Source organism: Pipistrellus hanaki (assembly GCF_964339955.1).
Source record: "Pipistrellus hanaki genome assembly, chromosome: 1".
Taxonomy (NCBI): domain Eukaryota; kingdom Metazoa; phylum Chordata; class Mammalia; order Chiroptera; family Vespertilionidae; genus Pipistrellus; species Pipistrellus hanaki.
In genome coordinates this window covers 120,603,111-120,619,717 of record NC_140503.1, presented here as the reverse complement: position 1 = coordinate 120,619,717, position 16,607 = coordinate 120,603,111, and the positions used below count along the sequence as shown (strand labels likewise).

At 37.1% G+C, this 16,607-nt stretch overlaps 1 protein-coding gene across 1 annotated transcript in view; it reads right to left on the bottom strand.

Moving 5' to 3' along the window:
• The window catches only part of MALRD1 (MAM and LDL receptor class A domain containing 1), a gene marked incomplete at its 5' end in the record, with an annotated part of 553,418 nt that overhangs the window by 524,718 nt on the left and 12,093 nt on the right, over positions 1 to 16,607 (bottom strand). Inside the window, one exon of the mRNA XM_084867858.1 lies at positions 9,641 to 9,781. Within this exon, the coding sequence (XP_084723984.1) occupies positions 9,641 to 9,781 (141 nt within the window). The remainder of the gene's footprint in view (positions 1 to 9,640; positions 9,782 to 16,607) is intronic.

The window sequence follows — 16,607 nt, the reverse complement described above, 5'->3', positions numbered from 1 at the left end:
TGTTATTCTGCTTATTTACTCATTCATTGGCTGATGTTTATATATGCCCTGACCAGGGATCAAACACACAACCTTAGCATATCAGTACCACACTCTCACCAACTGAGCTACCCATCCTGGGCCTCGTGACATAGTCTTGACCTTCCCAAATACACTATATGCCTTATTTTTTGTTTCCAAAGACAGCATCCTCTAATCATAGCAGGCTACTATGTAATTGCCTGAGAACACTATGTATGAATTTGCTCAGACTAACATTATAGATCTTTTATTTTTTTTATTTATTTTTTTAAAATATATTTTATTGATTTTGTACAGAGAGGAAGGGAGAGAGAGAGAGTTAGAAACATCGATGAGAGTCATCGATCAGCTGCCTTCTGCACACCCCCCACTGGGGATATGCCCGCAACCAAGGTACATGCCCTTGACCGGAATCGAACCCGGGACCCCTCAGTCCCCAAGCTGACGCTCCATCCATTGAGCCAAACCGGTCCCGGCACATTATAGATCTTTTAAAGTTTCTACCTGTATCATCATTAATTGTGTTATTCTCAAAAATGCTAAATGACCCCTCCTTAATTTCAAATGCATTAAAAACAAACAAAAAAAAAAAACCTGCCAGACTGACAGTCAAGATGGTGGCATAGTTAAATGTGTTACTTGCTCCCTCCCACAGCCACAACAATATTAAAACTAAATGACAGAACAGTCATTACTCAGAATTGCTTGGAATATAACTAAATGGAAGTTCAAAACTACAGAATCAAAGAAGGAACTACACCAAGACTAGCAGAAGGGGTGGAGACACAGAAGGGTCTGGTCCCACACCCACATGTGGTGGATTAAAATCGGAACGGATTTCATGGCTATGTAAGTTCCCCTGAAGAGGACGGGTCCTAGTCCCATACCAGGTCCGCCACCCCAAGGTTCTAGTGCCAGAAAGAGAAGTCCCCATAACTCTGGCTGTAAAACCAATCAGGAATTGAGGCTGAGGGAGAGGGAGGGCTGCTGGTGTACCAAATAGTCCCTTTTAAGGGCCCACACAGAAACTAACTCTGACTCCAAACTCCAACACAAAGGCAGCATATAGAAAAGCACCAGAGAATTGTGGGAAGAAACTGAATTGTCCAGTATCAGGTGAGAGCCGGAGGAGCAGCTTTCTCCCAGACTGAAGTGCTGGCAGAGGCCATTTTTCCTTTGATGAGCCCTCCCCCTACAGAGCCAGCAGGTTGGTGCCATATCTGAAACTCTATCAACCTGGCTAACACTATTTTCCCTGCCCTAGAGATCCCTGAGGACTTGCCCCACCAAACCTCTGTCCCACCCGAGCTGTTTTAAGTGGCTTTTCCATGCACCTGGCTTGTCTTGGCTCATGCTTCAGATTTTCCTAACATCTCTCAAATAAGTAGTATTGTATATGGCTTCAGTGGGCCCCATACCTCTCACTAAATGACCCCAGGCCCAGCATCAGTCACCCTTGGTTTGCAGCTTAGTCATGCCTGGGCACATCCAAGCCCAGCGTAAGTAGCAGCTATCTGCATATTGCTTTGTAGCTTATGACAGTTGGCCATGAGCAGAACATAGATGACAGCTAACCTTGGCTTGCAACTCTTGGGAGGCCCCAGAACCAGTGCACCTAATGGATACCTTCAGACTACGCTGCATAACTACCATCTAATCACTTCCACAATCAACACAAGGGACGAACTCAGTGGATATCAAAGCCCTGCTGAAATAAGTCCTGCTCTGTGGGGTGGGCCCCTAAACAGCTGGTAATCAGAGGTCAGTGGTCAGTGGTCACAGCCAGTCCTTGAAGCTGATTTCCCTGGAGGCAAACCTCTCCCAATTATATGCCAATAGCAATCAAGGTTCAGCAACAAACGGAGGGTGTACACTGTCCATATGAGGGGGCACACCTGAGTGTCCAGCTTGGAGTCATGGTCACTTACTTGACTAGGGAGGCTGAACCTCACTGAACATCTACTGATTAAATCAATCTACCAAGCCTGGGTGATGTAGGAGTTCTACCAAATACATAGAAAAACACACAGGAAACCCATCAAAAGGACACAAAAAAATATGTAACATGTGAAAGAACAGAACAAAACTCCAGAAAAAGAATTAAACAAAATGGAGACTAGCAATCTACTTGATGCAGAGTTCAAAACACGGTTATAAGGATGTTCAAGAAACTTAGAACTCCCACACAGTAAAAAAGAACCAGTCAGAAATGAAATATAAAGTAACTGAAATGAAAAATAATTAACAAGGAATTATCAGTAGAGTAACTGAAGAATTAAATCACTGATTTGGAATATATGGAAGCAAAAGCATCCAATCAGAATAGCAGAAAGAAAAAAGAATCCAAAGTTGAAGATAATATAAGGACCCTCTGGGACAAATTTAAGCATACCAACATTCACATCAGGGGGATGCTAGAATAAGAAGAGAATGAACAAGAAATTGAAAACCTAATAACAGAAAAAGTAATATTTGAAAAAATAATAACAGAAAACTTACCTAATTTGGTGAAAGATGCACAAGTCCAGGAAGCACAAAGAATCCCAAACAAATCCCAAAGAAACCAACACCAAAACACATCATAATTAAAATACAAAAGGTTAAATACAAAGAGAGAATCTTAAAAGCAGCAAGAGAAAAGCAATTAGTTACCTACAAGAGAGCTCCCATATGACTGTCAGCTACTTTCTCAACAGAAACCCTATAGGCTAGAAAGGATAGATTAGAAATATTCAAAGTGATGAAAGGCGCCAAAACTGGATTGGCTCAGTGGAATAGAGCTTCAGCCTGCAGACTGAAAGGTCCCGGGTTCAATTCCAGTCAAGGGCATGTACCTTGGTTGCTGGCACATCCCCAGTAGGGGGTGTGCAAGAGGCAGCTGATCGATGATTCTCTTGAATTGATGTTTCTAACTCTCTATCCCTCTCTCTTCCTCTGTGTAAAAAAATCAATAAAAATATATTTTAAAGAAAAAGTGATGAAAGGCAAGGACTTACAACCAAGATTACATTACTCAGCAAAGCTATCATTTACAATTGAAGGAAGATAAAGAGCTTCCTAAACAAGAAAAAGCTCAAGGAAGTTATTACCACCAAATTAGTATTACATGAAGTGCTAAAGGGTCTTCTTTAAGAAGAAAAAGGGCAATATTCTGTTCAAACAATAAATACATATCTATCAACAATTGAATCTGAAAAACAAAATAAGTGAACAAGCAGAACAGAAATAGACTCATGATACAGAGGATGTTTTGACAGTTGCCAGATGGGAGAGGAGTTGGGAGGATGGGTGAAAATGATGTAGTGATTAAGCAGTACAAATTAGTTGTTATGGAATAGTCATGGAGATATAAAGTACAGCATAGACAATATAGTCAATAATATTCTAATAACTATGTATGGTATCAAATGGATATGAGATTTATTGGGATGATCCCTTAGTAAGTTATGTAATGTCTAATCCCTGGAGTATACACCAAAAACTGATATAATAATGCATTTCAACTGTAATTTAAAAATGGTTTTAAAAAATAAAGTAATAAAAATTAAAAAGTTGACCAAGAAAAAGAAAAAACTATAAAACCTTTTCTCTGAAACATTTGAGATATTGCTCCCTGGCATATGTCCTCAGTTTATCTCAAATAAACTCTTATAAAATTTTTTTATATGTTTGGACATGTTTTGCATCGATACCCTTCTTTTCCCTAAAAAAAAAAAAGAGATGTCTAGGCCCAAGTATAATCATTTTTTTCTTTTTCTTTTGTTAATAGCTCCCCTTCCACACCCTACTTCCTATAAAAATCTTACATTTTGTAAAAAAAAAAAAAAAAAAAAAAAAAACATTTCTAAAAAGATCAAAAACACCTTGATATGCAACAACTATTTTAATAGAATTTCACAGAATTTATCATGATGCCTTATACACAATGGGATTAACAAATGCTTTTGAATTAAAATGAGCAATGGTCACCACCATATGTAAGTATGTATACATAAACATAAAATAATTTTTTCTTTTTACTTTTAAAATAGAGTAACTACCTCATAAAAAGGACAAGTAGAATAATACACTGTAACTCCACTTCATGAACACAAATCTTATTTGTATTTTTATTATTAAAAAGCAGGATTGACTACTATAAAAATATCTTTAATTGAAAATTCAGATGAAGAGTAAAGTAGGAGAGATCTCAATACCAGATTTCAAACTGTATTACAAAGCCACTGTTCTCAAAACAGCCTGGTACTGGCACAAGAACAGACATATAAATCAATGGAATAGATCGAGAACCCAGATATCAACCCAAACCACTATGCTCAATTAATATTTGACAAAGGAGGCACAAATATACAATGGAGTCAAGGAAGTCTCTTCAATAAATAGTGTTGGGAAAATTGGACAGATACACGCATAAGAATGAAACTTGATCATCAACTTACACCATGCACAAAAATAAACTCAAAATGGATACATGACTTAAACATAAGACAGGAAACCATAAAATACTAGAGGCATCCACAGGCAGCAAAATCTCAGACATATGCCAAAAGAACTTCTTCACTGATACTGCCCCTAGGGCAATGAAAGCTAAAAAGAAAATAAACAAATGGGACTACATAAAAATAAAAAGCTTTTTTTACAGCAAAAGAAAACAACAAGAAAGCCCACTGTATGGGAGAACATATTTGCAAATGTTATCACTGATAAAGTTTAATCTCCAACATCTACAGACAGCTTATACAACTAAATAAAAGGAAGATGAATGATCCAATTAAAAAAATGGGCAATGTAGTCCCATTTGTTTATTTATGGACCTAAATAGAATATTTTCAAAAGAAGACAGAAGGAAGGCCAAAAGGCACATGAAAACATGCTCAAAGTCACTAATTATCCAAGAGATGCAAATCAAAACAACAATGCCGTACCTGTCAGAATGGCCAACATCAACAAATCAACAAATGACAAGTGTTGGCGAGGTTGCGGAGAAAAAGGAACCCATGTGCACTGCTGGTGGGAATCCAGACTGGTGCAACCACTGTGGAGAACAGTATGGAGTTTCCTCAAAACACTGAAAGTGGAACTCCCTTTTGACCCAGTAATACCACTCCTAGGAATATATCCCAAGAAACTAAAACACCAATCAGAAAGGATATATGCACCCCTATGTTCATAGCAGCACAATCTACAATAGCTAGGATTTGGAAACAGCCTAGGTGCCCGTCAGCAGATGATTGGATCAAAAAACTTTGGTACATCACCACAATGGAATACTATGCTGCCATAAAAAGAAGGCATTCTCATCATTTGCAGCAACCTGGATAGAATTGGAGAACATCATGCTGAGTGAAATAAGCCAGTCAGTGAAAGAGAAACACCACATGACCTCACTCATTTATGGATAATAAAGAACATTATAAACTGATGAACCAAAAGATAGATATAGAGACAGTAAAGCAACAAGCAGACTGTCAAATTATAGTGGGGAGGGGAGGGAGATCTGGGGGAGATAAGAGATCAACAAAAGGAACTTGTATACATGCATATAAGTAAAACCAATGGACACAAAACTCTGGGAGGGATGGTATGTATGGGTGAGAGGAGGGACAATGCTAAAATAAGTACACAGATAATAATTTAATAAAAAAAATAATTTAAAAAAGAAGAAAATTCAGATGAATACCAAAGCTAATTCTTTTACAGAATCAGAGTAAACATCAAGGCAGGCTTCAGTTACATTTGCTACAAAAGTGAACCCTGGCCACTTAAAATTAAGATCATAACTTGTTTGTTCTTAAAGGAGGAATGTTATCCTATACTCATGTATCACCAAAATTGCATATTGTTAGATGCAAAAATACTCAATGTTTATTAAACAGCAAACCACAGCCCACAGACAAATCGCATTTGCCACCAGGTTTGTAGGAGAGTTAAATTTTTCATTGTAAATGGTTGAAATTTTTCTAAAGACTATTTTATGATCTGTGAAATTTATATGAATTAGAAATGCAAGTGTCCATCAATAAAGTTTTGTTATAACACAGCCATGCTTGATTCTTATGTGTTGTATATGCTACTCTCACAATACAATGTAGAGTTGAATAGGTTTTATGGCCTAAAAAAGAAAAATGATTTATAGTTTGTCCCTTTAAAGAAAAAAGATGCAGGTCTCTGGAATAGTGCAGGTATTAAATTTATGTCTCCATCACTAAATTACAAATTCATTGAGGACAAGAGCCATGTTCTTGTTCACTGTTATATCTGTAGGTCCTAGAATAGATTGTGGAACAGTGGAAATGCTCGATAAAAAGTTGTGTTTTTTTTTAAATACATACATAAAGGAATAAATGAACATTAATTTTTTTACTGATTCCCAAATAAAAAGATGTTAAGATTATAAAGGCTGCAAAAATGTGATATAGAGAATGAGAATGTAAGATTTTTCTTTCCATTTTTTGTCTTCTGCTGTTTTTCCTTAATGAAATAATCCAATTTACTGTCTACATAATGCGGTCTGACAAGTATTAATAGATTATGGTTCCCAGCAGCCTTCAGAAAGGACAGCATAGAGCAATTTAAGATACGTTGGTATTAAAAAATCCAGTGATTTATATGCTTACATTAAAAAAATAATAAAATTGGGGGCTCCAGGAGGCTCCACCCCTATTTTCATAGCAGCACAATCTACAATAGCTAGGATTTGGAAACAGCCTAGGTGCCCATCAGCAGATGATTGGATAAACAAAAGGGGCATAGTGTTATGAGAATGGCTACTTGAAGGAATAAAACAAAACTAGTTAGCCCTGATTGGTATGGCTAAGTAGTTAGAGCATCAGGCCACACATCAAAAGGTCATGGATTTGATTCCTAGTTAAGGAAAATACCTGTGTTGCAAATATGGACCTAGTCAGGGAACACGCAGGAGGTAACTAATTAATGTGTGTCTCTCACAAAGATGTTTCTCTCTTTCTTTCCCCTTCCCTCCCTTTAACTCTCTCTAAAATCAATGGGGGAAATATCCTTGGGTGAGGATTAACACACACACACACACACACACACACACACACACACACAAATAATGTTTAAAGCAGTTTTATTATAATAGCTCAAAATAAGAAAAAACAAAGGTGTAAATCCATAGGGTAATGGAAGAATAATCCATACAATTGCATACTGGCCAGCAATAAAAAGAAGAGAATTAAAGATACATGCTACAACATGGATGAATCAGAAAGCATTATACTAAGTGTAAAAAGTCTTATACAACAATGTATGAACCATTTATATGAAGTTCTAGAACAGGCAAATCTAACCTATGGGTGTTGCAGAAAAAAAATAGTAATTTGTCAGAATTTATCAAAGAGTACACTTAATATTGGTGTTGAATTTCTAATTTAAATTTTACCTCAAAGAAAAAAAGGAAAACTGCCGAAGCCGGTTTGGCTCAGTGGTAGAGCATCGGGTCTGCAGACTGAAAGGTCCCAGGTTCGATTCCGGGCAAGGGCATGTAAGTTGGTTGCCAGCACATCCCCGGTAGGGGGTGTGCAAGAGGCAGCTGGTCAATGTTTCTCTCTCATCGACGTTTCTCGCTCTCTATCCCTCTCTCTTCTTCTCTGTAAAAAATCAATAAAATATATTTAAAAAAAAAAAAAAAAGGAAAACTTGAACTCTAGTGTAGGAGCAGACAAACTTTTCTTAAAGGGCCAAATCATTTAGACTTTGTAGACCATATTGTCTCTCCAACCACTCAAAAACTCAAATCCAAGTTTGCAGCACAAAAGCAGCAACAGACAATTTGTGAATGAATGGGCCTGGCTATGTAAAAACAAAACAAACAAACAAACAAAAAACATACATACAAACACAAACTAATAAAAACCACCAACTTTATTTACAGAAACCAGAAAATACCCCAAGCCTATGGTGGACTCCTGCATTTAGTTAAGGATGCCATTCTTTCGTTTGGGGTAAAGTAATTCCTGCAATTCTCTTTGAATGCCTTGCAAATATGATGGATTGAGGAATAAATAAATAGATGAATAGCTATTTGATAAAACAAATATAGTTATTTGAGTTGTTTTACCTAAGTGGTAAATATGTGGTTACTCACAGCAAACTTTTTCAACTTTTGCATATCCTTTGAAAATGTTTATAATAAACTGCCAGAGGCAAAAACTAAACAAATAAAAAATAAGTGGGCACACAGAGCTTGCTCATAGCTCCTGGGGAAAACAGAGTTAACATGGCCATGAGTTAACACAGTGTGGATGAGACTTTTAAATCTCAAAAATATGCCCAGCAATGGGTCACTGCAGGTGTGGCTCTGGAGAATAGCACAGGGCTGCAGTCCTAGGCTAGAACCATCACACCTTTCTAGAACAAAATAAAAAGTTTAGATGCTGTTTAATAGAATTCTTATTTCATAATATACAGATTTCAGCTCCAATATAACAAATGATCAAAATGCAAAAGTTTTAATATTACCATTTAAACCTGATTTTAAATACTCGTAAGAAAGATGATCTTTAAAAAAAAAAAAAAAAAGGTATCATTATTGTTGAAAGTATTACAGATATTTCCTTTCCCTCCCCTCCTTCAGCCCTCCTTCCCACCTCGGCCTTCTCAGACCTACCATAAGAAAAATTATATTTTTTAAAATCAGGAATACATTGTAATCACTCTACCCTGAGTTTTAGTAAACTTCAAATATTGACACAGGCATGTTTTTAATGTTCTAATAGATTTTAAAATTTAGCTCTGAAAATTTATCATATATAACCTGATTGAAAATTTACAACAGGATGAAAAGTAGGTAGCATTAATCCCATTTACAGATAAGAAGCCTAGATATAGAGATGTTTACTGACACATGTTATAACAATCACTCTTTGGGGCACTGAGGATACAACTATAACTAAAAAAGACAAAGGCCATGTTTGCAGTTCTACTACTGAAATATTGGCTTTATTTTAATCTCTCATCCAGGATCTTTCCACACTCTGCTAACAAGCTTCTATGCTAATATACTAATGCCAAAGAGATTCTTTTTTAAAAAAATGTATTTTTATTGATTTCAGAGAGGAAGGGAGAGAAAGAGATAGAAACATCAATGATGAGAGAGAATCATTGATCCTCTGCCTCCTGCATCACCCCCCCTCCCCTGCCTTCCTCCCACCCCCACCCCTCGGGGATAGAGCCTGAAACCTGGGCATGTACCCTTGACCTGAATCAAAACTGGGACCCTTCAGTCCACAGGCTAATGCTCTATACACAGAGCCAAAGCAGCTAGGCGGGATTCTTGAAATCAGTCTAGCCAAAAGCAAAGCATAAAATTGATGAATTAATTTATGTAGTCTCATGTTTAAATTTCACAATTTCCATAGAGTCAAAATATATAAAACATCCTAATTATTGTCTAGATACCTTTGGGATCCCATGAACTTAATTATAAGAATCCAATGTGATATTTTAAAATAACAAATATCTTAAAAATGGTTACAGTTACAGTATAAAGAAAATTAGGCAGTATAATTATTCGTATCTAAATATCAGCCAAGATTCTACTGACATAATCAAACACATGACAAAAAAGGAAGAAATGAAAGAAATTCAAAGTATTTACCAGATATAGCACCATTGTGATCATAAAATGGAGGTGATAGACCAGTCATCCCATTTCTCTTTGTCCAACCAAGTTTCAGACTCTGATCTTGTGTCATATTACAGAGCCCATCCTCAAAATCACATCTTTCATAATTTGAGCCTAATGAGAGAAAAAATAAATTAGCTTTTACAATCCATTTGGCTTCTTAAGAAATAAGAAAATATTAGAAAAAGAAAGCTTAGCAACAAATGACAAGTGTAGACTCACATAATGATCATTTCTCACATTTATGTTTGAATTATTAATGTAAAGCTTTTTGCATATATGACATTCTAATAAATCACCACACACAAAACCCAGTGAAACCAAAAGACTGAGGACCTAATCCTGGCTTTGTCTCTTATTAACAAAGTACCTTAGCAAACCTTTTTCTTCACTTATATGATTAAAATAATAATACCCTGCCCTGTCTCCCTAAAGCAATTGCTGTGAGGATCTAATGACATATGTACATAAAAAAAAAATACTTCACAACTCATTGGCACTACAAAATATGAGGAATTACTATTAGGGTTACATCTAACACAATCTTAATATTGGTGCCATCGAGGCATATCCGAATTCCATCATGTCTGTGATGGACCCCTGGAATTGAACATAGCACCTCCCTGTTGACTCTCAATGTTCTTGAAATTCTAACGCTTTTATGTAGCAAAGGCATTTTCTGACTTCCCTCCCCCTACCCCTCCCTTTTTTGGAGGGTATCAATTATCCAAGAGGCTTGGGAGAAGCAAGATTTGGACACTTGGTTATTCAGAATAAGGCTTTATTCCATTATTTTTAAAAATCCTAAATACATTAAAAAATGGTCAACCTAAAAAAAAAAAAAAAAAAAAAAAAAAAAAAGGTTATCTCAACCACAAATCCACAAATCACCCCTCCTTGGGTTGTAATCCTTAGCAGCTATGGAGTCCCTTTAACAAGATTGTTCTTGCCCTGACTGGTTGAAGTAGCCATAGTAAGAGTAATTATGCTGGTTGTTAAATAGTGCTTGGCAACCCAGTCACAAAAACATTTTTTTTTAATTTATTGGGATGGCATTGATTAATAAAATGACAGGTTTCAATTTACAATTTTATAATGCATCATCTGTATATTTCATTGTGTGTTTACCATCCAATATCAAATCTGTTGTCACCAAAATCTGACTCGCTTTACCCTTTACTACTTTACAACCCCACCCTTCTTCCCCTCTGGTAACCATGATACTGTTGTCTCTGAGTTTTCCTTTGTTCAATTGTCTTGTTTGCTCATTTGTTACTTTCAGTTTTATATCCCACATATGAGGAAAATCATATTGTTCTTGACTTTTTCTCTATGACTTTTTTTTGCTTAGCAATACATTCTCAAAATCCATCTGTTTGGTCCTATAAAATAGCAGTTTTTCATCTTTTTTTTAAGGCTGAGTAGCATTCCATTGTATATATGTACCACATCTTCTTTATCCAATAATCTCTCAAAAGACACTTCAATTATTTATGTCTTGACCACCATGAATAATGTTGCATAGAACATAGAGGTGCATATATCTTTATGAATAAATGTTTCAGATTTTGGGGATAGGTACCCCAAAGAGGGATTGCTAGGCCATATGGTAACTCTATTTTTTTTTTTTAATATTGATTTTTTTACAGAGAGGAAGGGAAAGAGATAGAGAGCTACAAATGTCCATGAGAGAGAAACATCGACCAGCTGCCTCTTGCACACCCCCTACCGGTGATGTACCCGCAACCAACGTACATGCTCTTGACCGGAATCGAACCTGGGACCTTTCAGTCTGCAGACCGACGCTCTGCCACTGAGCCAAACCGGCTTTGGCAGTAACTCTATTCTTAACATTTCTAAGAATATTTATATTTTCCTAAGTGGCTATATCAGTTGGCATTCCCACAAGCAGTGAATTTTTATTTAATCACATTTTGGACAAAATATTATTTAATAATAATACACCTGGTACATATTCTTGAAGTTTTCTACATGAAAATTCAAGGATGATTGGGAAATGCAACTTTTAAACACTAACTAAACCTGCATTTTTACTATGGTCTACTTTATTAATTTTACTTCTTGATCCTTATTTTGAAAGATTTTACAAACCAGTATACTCTGTAATAATAACAGGAATTTTAATAGCCACATGTTATTGAAGTAGACTTTCTATGTTAGGTATTTTGCTTTCAGTAGTTTATTTATTCCTTATGAAGCGACATTTTCTTCTATTTTAAATAAGAAAATGGAGGCGCTGTGTTGGAGGCATGAAGTAACTTGCTCAACGTAGAACTTCTAGTGAGTGCTGAGTCAAGGGTGGAATCAAGTCTTTTTTTACTTCAGAACATGAGCTCTTAAAGCTCTGTTCTAAGATCTAACTGTGAATTTGCTGTTCCATTCTTTTTTTGTTTGTTTATTGATTAAGGTATTACATAGGTGTCCTTATCCCCCCCATTGTTCCCCCACACCTCCTTCCCCCTCCCATACCCTCACCCTCCTGGTGTCTGTATCCATCAATTATGCTTATATGCATGCAGACCAGTCCTTCTTATAAAACACCTAGAATTAGAGGGCTATCAGAGTTTCTAGTCAGCATAAGGACACTAGTATTTCCAGATAGAACTGATGTAATTCTATCCAAAAGCAAAGATACTTGGTTAATCTTTGAATCAAAGTATGGTTAAATTTATAATTTCTATAAGGCCTTTGAAATATTTGAAATAGCCAAAACAACCCATTTTTTATCTCATAGACCCCTAGTGGTTCAGGGACTTTGGTTGAACAAAAATAAACTAAATTACATAGTTTACTTAATAAAAATGTAATATGCAAATTAACCATCACTCTGCTACACCCACCAGCCATGCCCACCAGCCATGCCCACCAACCAATCAGAGCAAGTATTCAAATAAGCCCAACCAAGATGGCTATAGCCACAGAGAGCAGGAGGAAAGCTTGGGTTTCCCAGGCAATGGAGGAAGCCAACCTTTCTGCCTGCCCTTGCTAACCTAAGCCTTTACTCAAGGCTACAAAGTTTCAATTATAGAAGGTAAACAAATCCAAACAGAATGGCTACAGCCATGGAGCTGGAAAGAGCAGGAGGTTAGGGTTGCCCCGGGCAATGGAGAAAACAAAGCTTCCCGCACACCTTGGCCAGCCCAGGCCTCCACTCCAGGCTACAAAGTTTCAATTATAGAAGATATATAAATTCCAACGGAAATGGCTACCAGCCAAGGAGCCAGCAGAAGGCTTGGCTCTGCTCCAAGTTACAAAGTTTCAATTGTAGAAGGTAAATAAATTCCAGATTCCAAGGTCTCCACTTGGGTCGCCAGGGGGCATGGCTGGGCCGCAAATCACCACAGGCCCATTGCTCAGGCTGTCCCATACCCCAAGCAAACCCCCACTCTGATCTGGGACACCCTTCAGGGCAAACCAGCTGGCTCCACTCATGCACCAGGCCTCTATCTATCTAATAAAAGAGTAATATGCAGATTGACCATCACTCCAACACACAAGATGGCTGCCTTCATGTGGTCAAAGATCCTGCCCCCATGTGGACACAAGATGGCCACCACAAGATGGCCATCAGGGGAGGGCAGTTGGGAGGCACCAGGCCTGCAAGGGAGAACAGTTGAGAGGGACCAGGTCTGCAAGGGAGGGCAGTTTGAGGCAATCAACCCTGTAGGGGAGGGCAGTTAGGGGTGGCCAGGCTGTCAGAGGAGGAAAGTTGGGGGTAAACAGGCTGGCAGGGGAGCAGTTAGACATCAATCAGGCTGGCAGGGGAGTGGTTAGGGGGTGATCAGTCTGGCAGGCAGACATAGTTAAGGGAAATCAGGAAGGCAGGCAGGTGAACAGTTGGGAGCCAGCAGTCCTGGATTGTGAGAGGGATGTCCAATTGTGCATTTAGGTCCAGTCCCACCAGGATCAGGTCTAAATAGGCAGTCAGACATCCCTTGAGGGGTCCCAGATGGGAGAGGGTGCATGCTGGGCCGAGGGACACCCTCCAATCCCTGTGCATGAAATACACATATGTCTGTGTTATTCAATTAGCTATGCATATATCTGCATAAATATGTATTGTTATTGCTAGGATCTTTCCGCTACTAGGTTTCAGGAATCTAGAGAAGGGGCTGTGTATAAATGAATAAACTAGACACTAGACAGGAAATATAAATTTGAGAGGCATGGGGGAGCCAGGGGAGGCTCCACTTTCTCATGAAGTGGGCTCTTCAAATCTTTGGACCCACATTTCCCTTTAGCAAAGCAGATATACATATCAAAGGTAAGGCCCAGTAAACAATAAAGGGCTATCAGGTTGGGGGAACTGCCCTCAGGTGTCTGGCAGCAGGCAATAATATGCAGATCTTCAGCCCTGCTGAAGATGTCCATCAGTGTTCTGAAGAACTTCTTGCATAATTATGACCTGTTGGAATTCGCCACCAGCACCTTATCAAGTTTCCTTTAGATTTCACCAATTTTTATAACTCTCTACTTGTGATTATAAAATATTCAAAACTATCTTATCACCATATTTTAGCAATTATGTGTATGAAATATATACACATTTTCTAGGTGTCAAACATTTTTTGAATACCAAGAAATTACCTTACAGTATAATTACTAGTTGACATCTGTTTGCAATGCTCATTGTTCTTTTTAATACACAAGGATAATGGTGATGATTTCTGGCAGTGATAGAACTAGAAAAATAGCTAAATAAAACATTTTTCCTCTTTGGTCTCACCAGGGTTTCTTTGTTATTAAATGAATCTAAAGAGCATACATTTTCAACTAATTCTTATTTTAAAATGTAATCATGAACTTGTAATAACTGCTAGATTGTTCAAAAACGCATCAGAAAGTTTCTAAGTATTCATTTCCTCCACTAGAAAATTGTATGTTTTAAACCATTTAAACAATTTTTCTTGAATTGTGCCTGATTTACCTTTCAATTCAAAATGCCACACATCTACATTAAAATCTGAAACTACCTGCTATTTTTAAATCTGCCTCCATGTAGATTTCTGCTGCCTCAGTCATCACTAGGTTGTAACAGTTGGATACTATGCAATAATGAGGAATGGTATGTAGGAACTTGTCAGTATGAATCCATGTTCCTGGGGTTTTTGAACTTGTAGAACTTATCATTTCATTTTCTATTCTTTTTATTTAAATTTATTGTTGAAAGTACTTCAGATGTCCCTTTGTTGTTTTTCCCATTGACCCAATCCACCCCTCACCTGCTCCTCCCAGGCCTTCACCACACTACTGTCTGTATCTATGGGCTATGCATATATGCATATAAGTTCCTGCTAATCACTCCTCCCACCCACCTCTGCATTCCCTCTGAAATCCTTCAGTCTGTTCCAAACTTCTATGCATCTATTTTATTCATCAGTTTATTTTGTTCATTAGATTCTACATATTGTCATTATCAATTTTATGATTTCAAAGGTCAGATGCAGTGTAGTCCAGGAGGGAGGGTGTCTCTGTGTTGCCATTTGTAGTTTCTTGGAAGGCCCAATTCTCTCCTGAATTGGCTTCCACAGAACCAGAATCTCTCATTAAAGCTCACTGAAGAGTCTCTCATTAATGCTATACTGAGAAGAAAAAATATTAAAGTATGTCCTCAAGAGATAGTTAATTTTAGGGCATGCTTCTAAGAAAATAGGAATAGAATAAAGTTTTAGTAGCAGTAATAGTAGAGAAACTGGTGCAGAACTCAGAAATGCATGATATGCATAGATTATCAGAATATAAAGTTCTTAAAATGCAGAGAAAGTAAAAGAATTAGGAAAAATCTAGAAAGGAAAACGTAGAAGGTATTAAAAGCAAACCAATTATTTAACCTGGGACATATTAATAATGCACATCTACTTTCCTCCTCAAAGTCCTATGAGGAGTAATTTACTTATAGAATATTTTTCCTTACATGAAATTCTTCTATTATCTCCACCTTTTTTATTTAAATAGTAGGAGGCTTTTGGAAATTTTATAATCTAATCTGGATAGCTTTTAAATATTAATTTTTGTGCTGAAAAATGACTGCTTTAGGTTCATTACATGTTATTCAATTTTACTATGGCATGAACTACCAATAAAAATTTTTGTCAAACAATTTTTTGTATAGTAAAATCAATTTTTCAAGAATATTCGATTATTTCAATTAGCCAATTTTAAAAATATTTTTATTTTTTTATTAAATTATTATCTGTGTACGTATCTTACCATTGCGCCCCTTCCCTTACATATCCTCCCTCCCCAGAGTGTTGTATTCATTGGTTGTATTTATATGCATGTATACAAGTCCTTCAGTTGATCTATTATCTCCCCCAGATCTCTCTATCCTCCCCGCAGTAATTTGACAGTATGCTTGTTGCTTTACTGTCTCTATATCCATTTTTTGGTTCATCAGTTTATAATGTTCTTTATTACCCATAAATGAGTGATGTCATGTGGTGTTTCTCTTTCATTGACTGGCTTATTTCAATCAGCATGATGTTCTCCAATTCCATCCAGGTTGCTGCAAATGATGAGAATTCCTTCTTTTTTATGGCAGCATAATATTCCATTGTGTAGATGTACCAACTTTTTTTGATCCAATCATCTGCTGACTGGCACCTAGGTTTCCAAATCCTACCTATTGTAGATTGTGCTGCTATGAACATAGGGGTGCATATATCCCTTCTGATTGGTGTTTCTACTTTCTTGGGATATATTCCTAGGAATGGGATTACTGGGTCAAATGGGAGTTCCATTTTCAAAAGGAGTTAACTCCACACTGTTCTCCACAGTGATTGCACCAGTCTGCATTCCCACCAGCAGTGTACAAGGGTTCCTATTTCTCTGCAACCTTGCCAACACTTGATGTTGGCCATTCTGACAGGTACCACATTGTTGTTTTGATTTGCATCTATTGGATAATTAGTGACTTTGA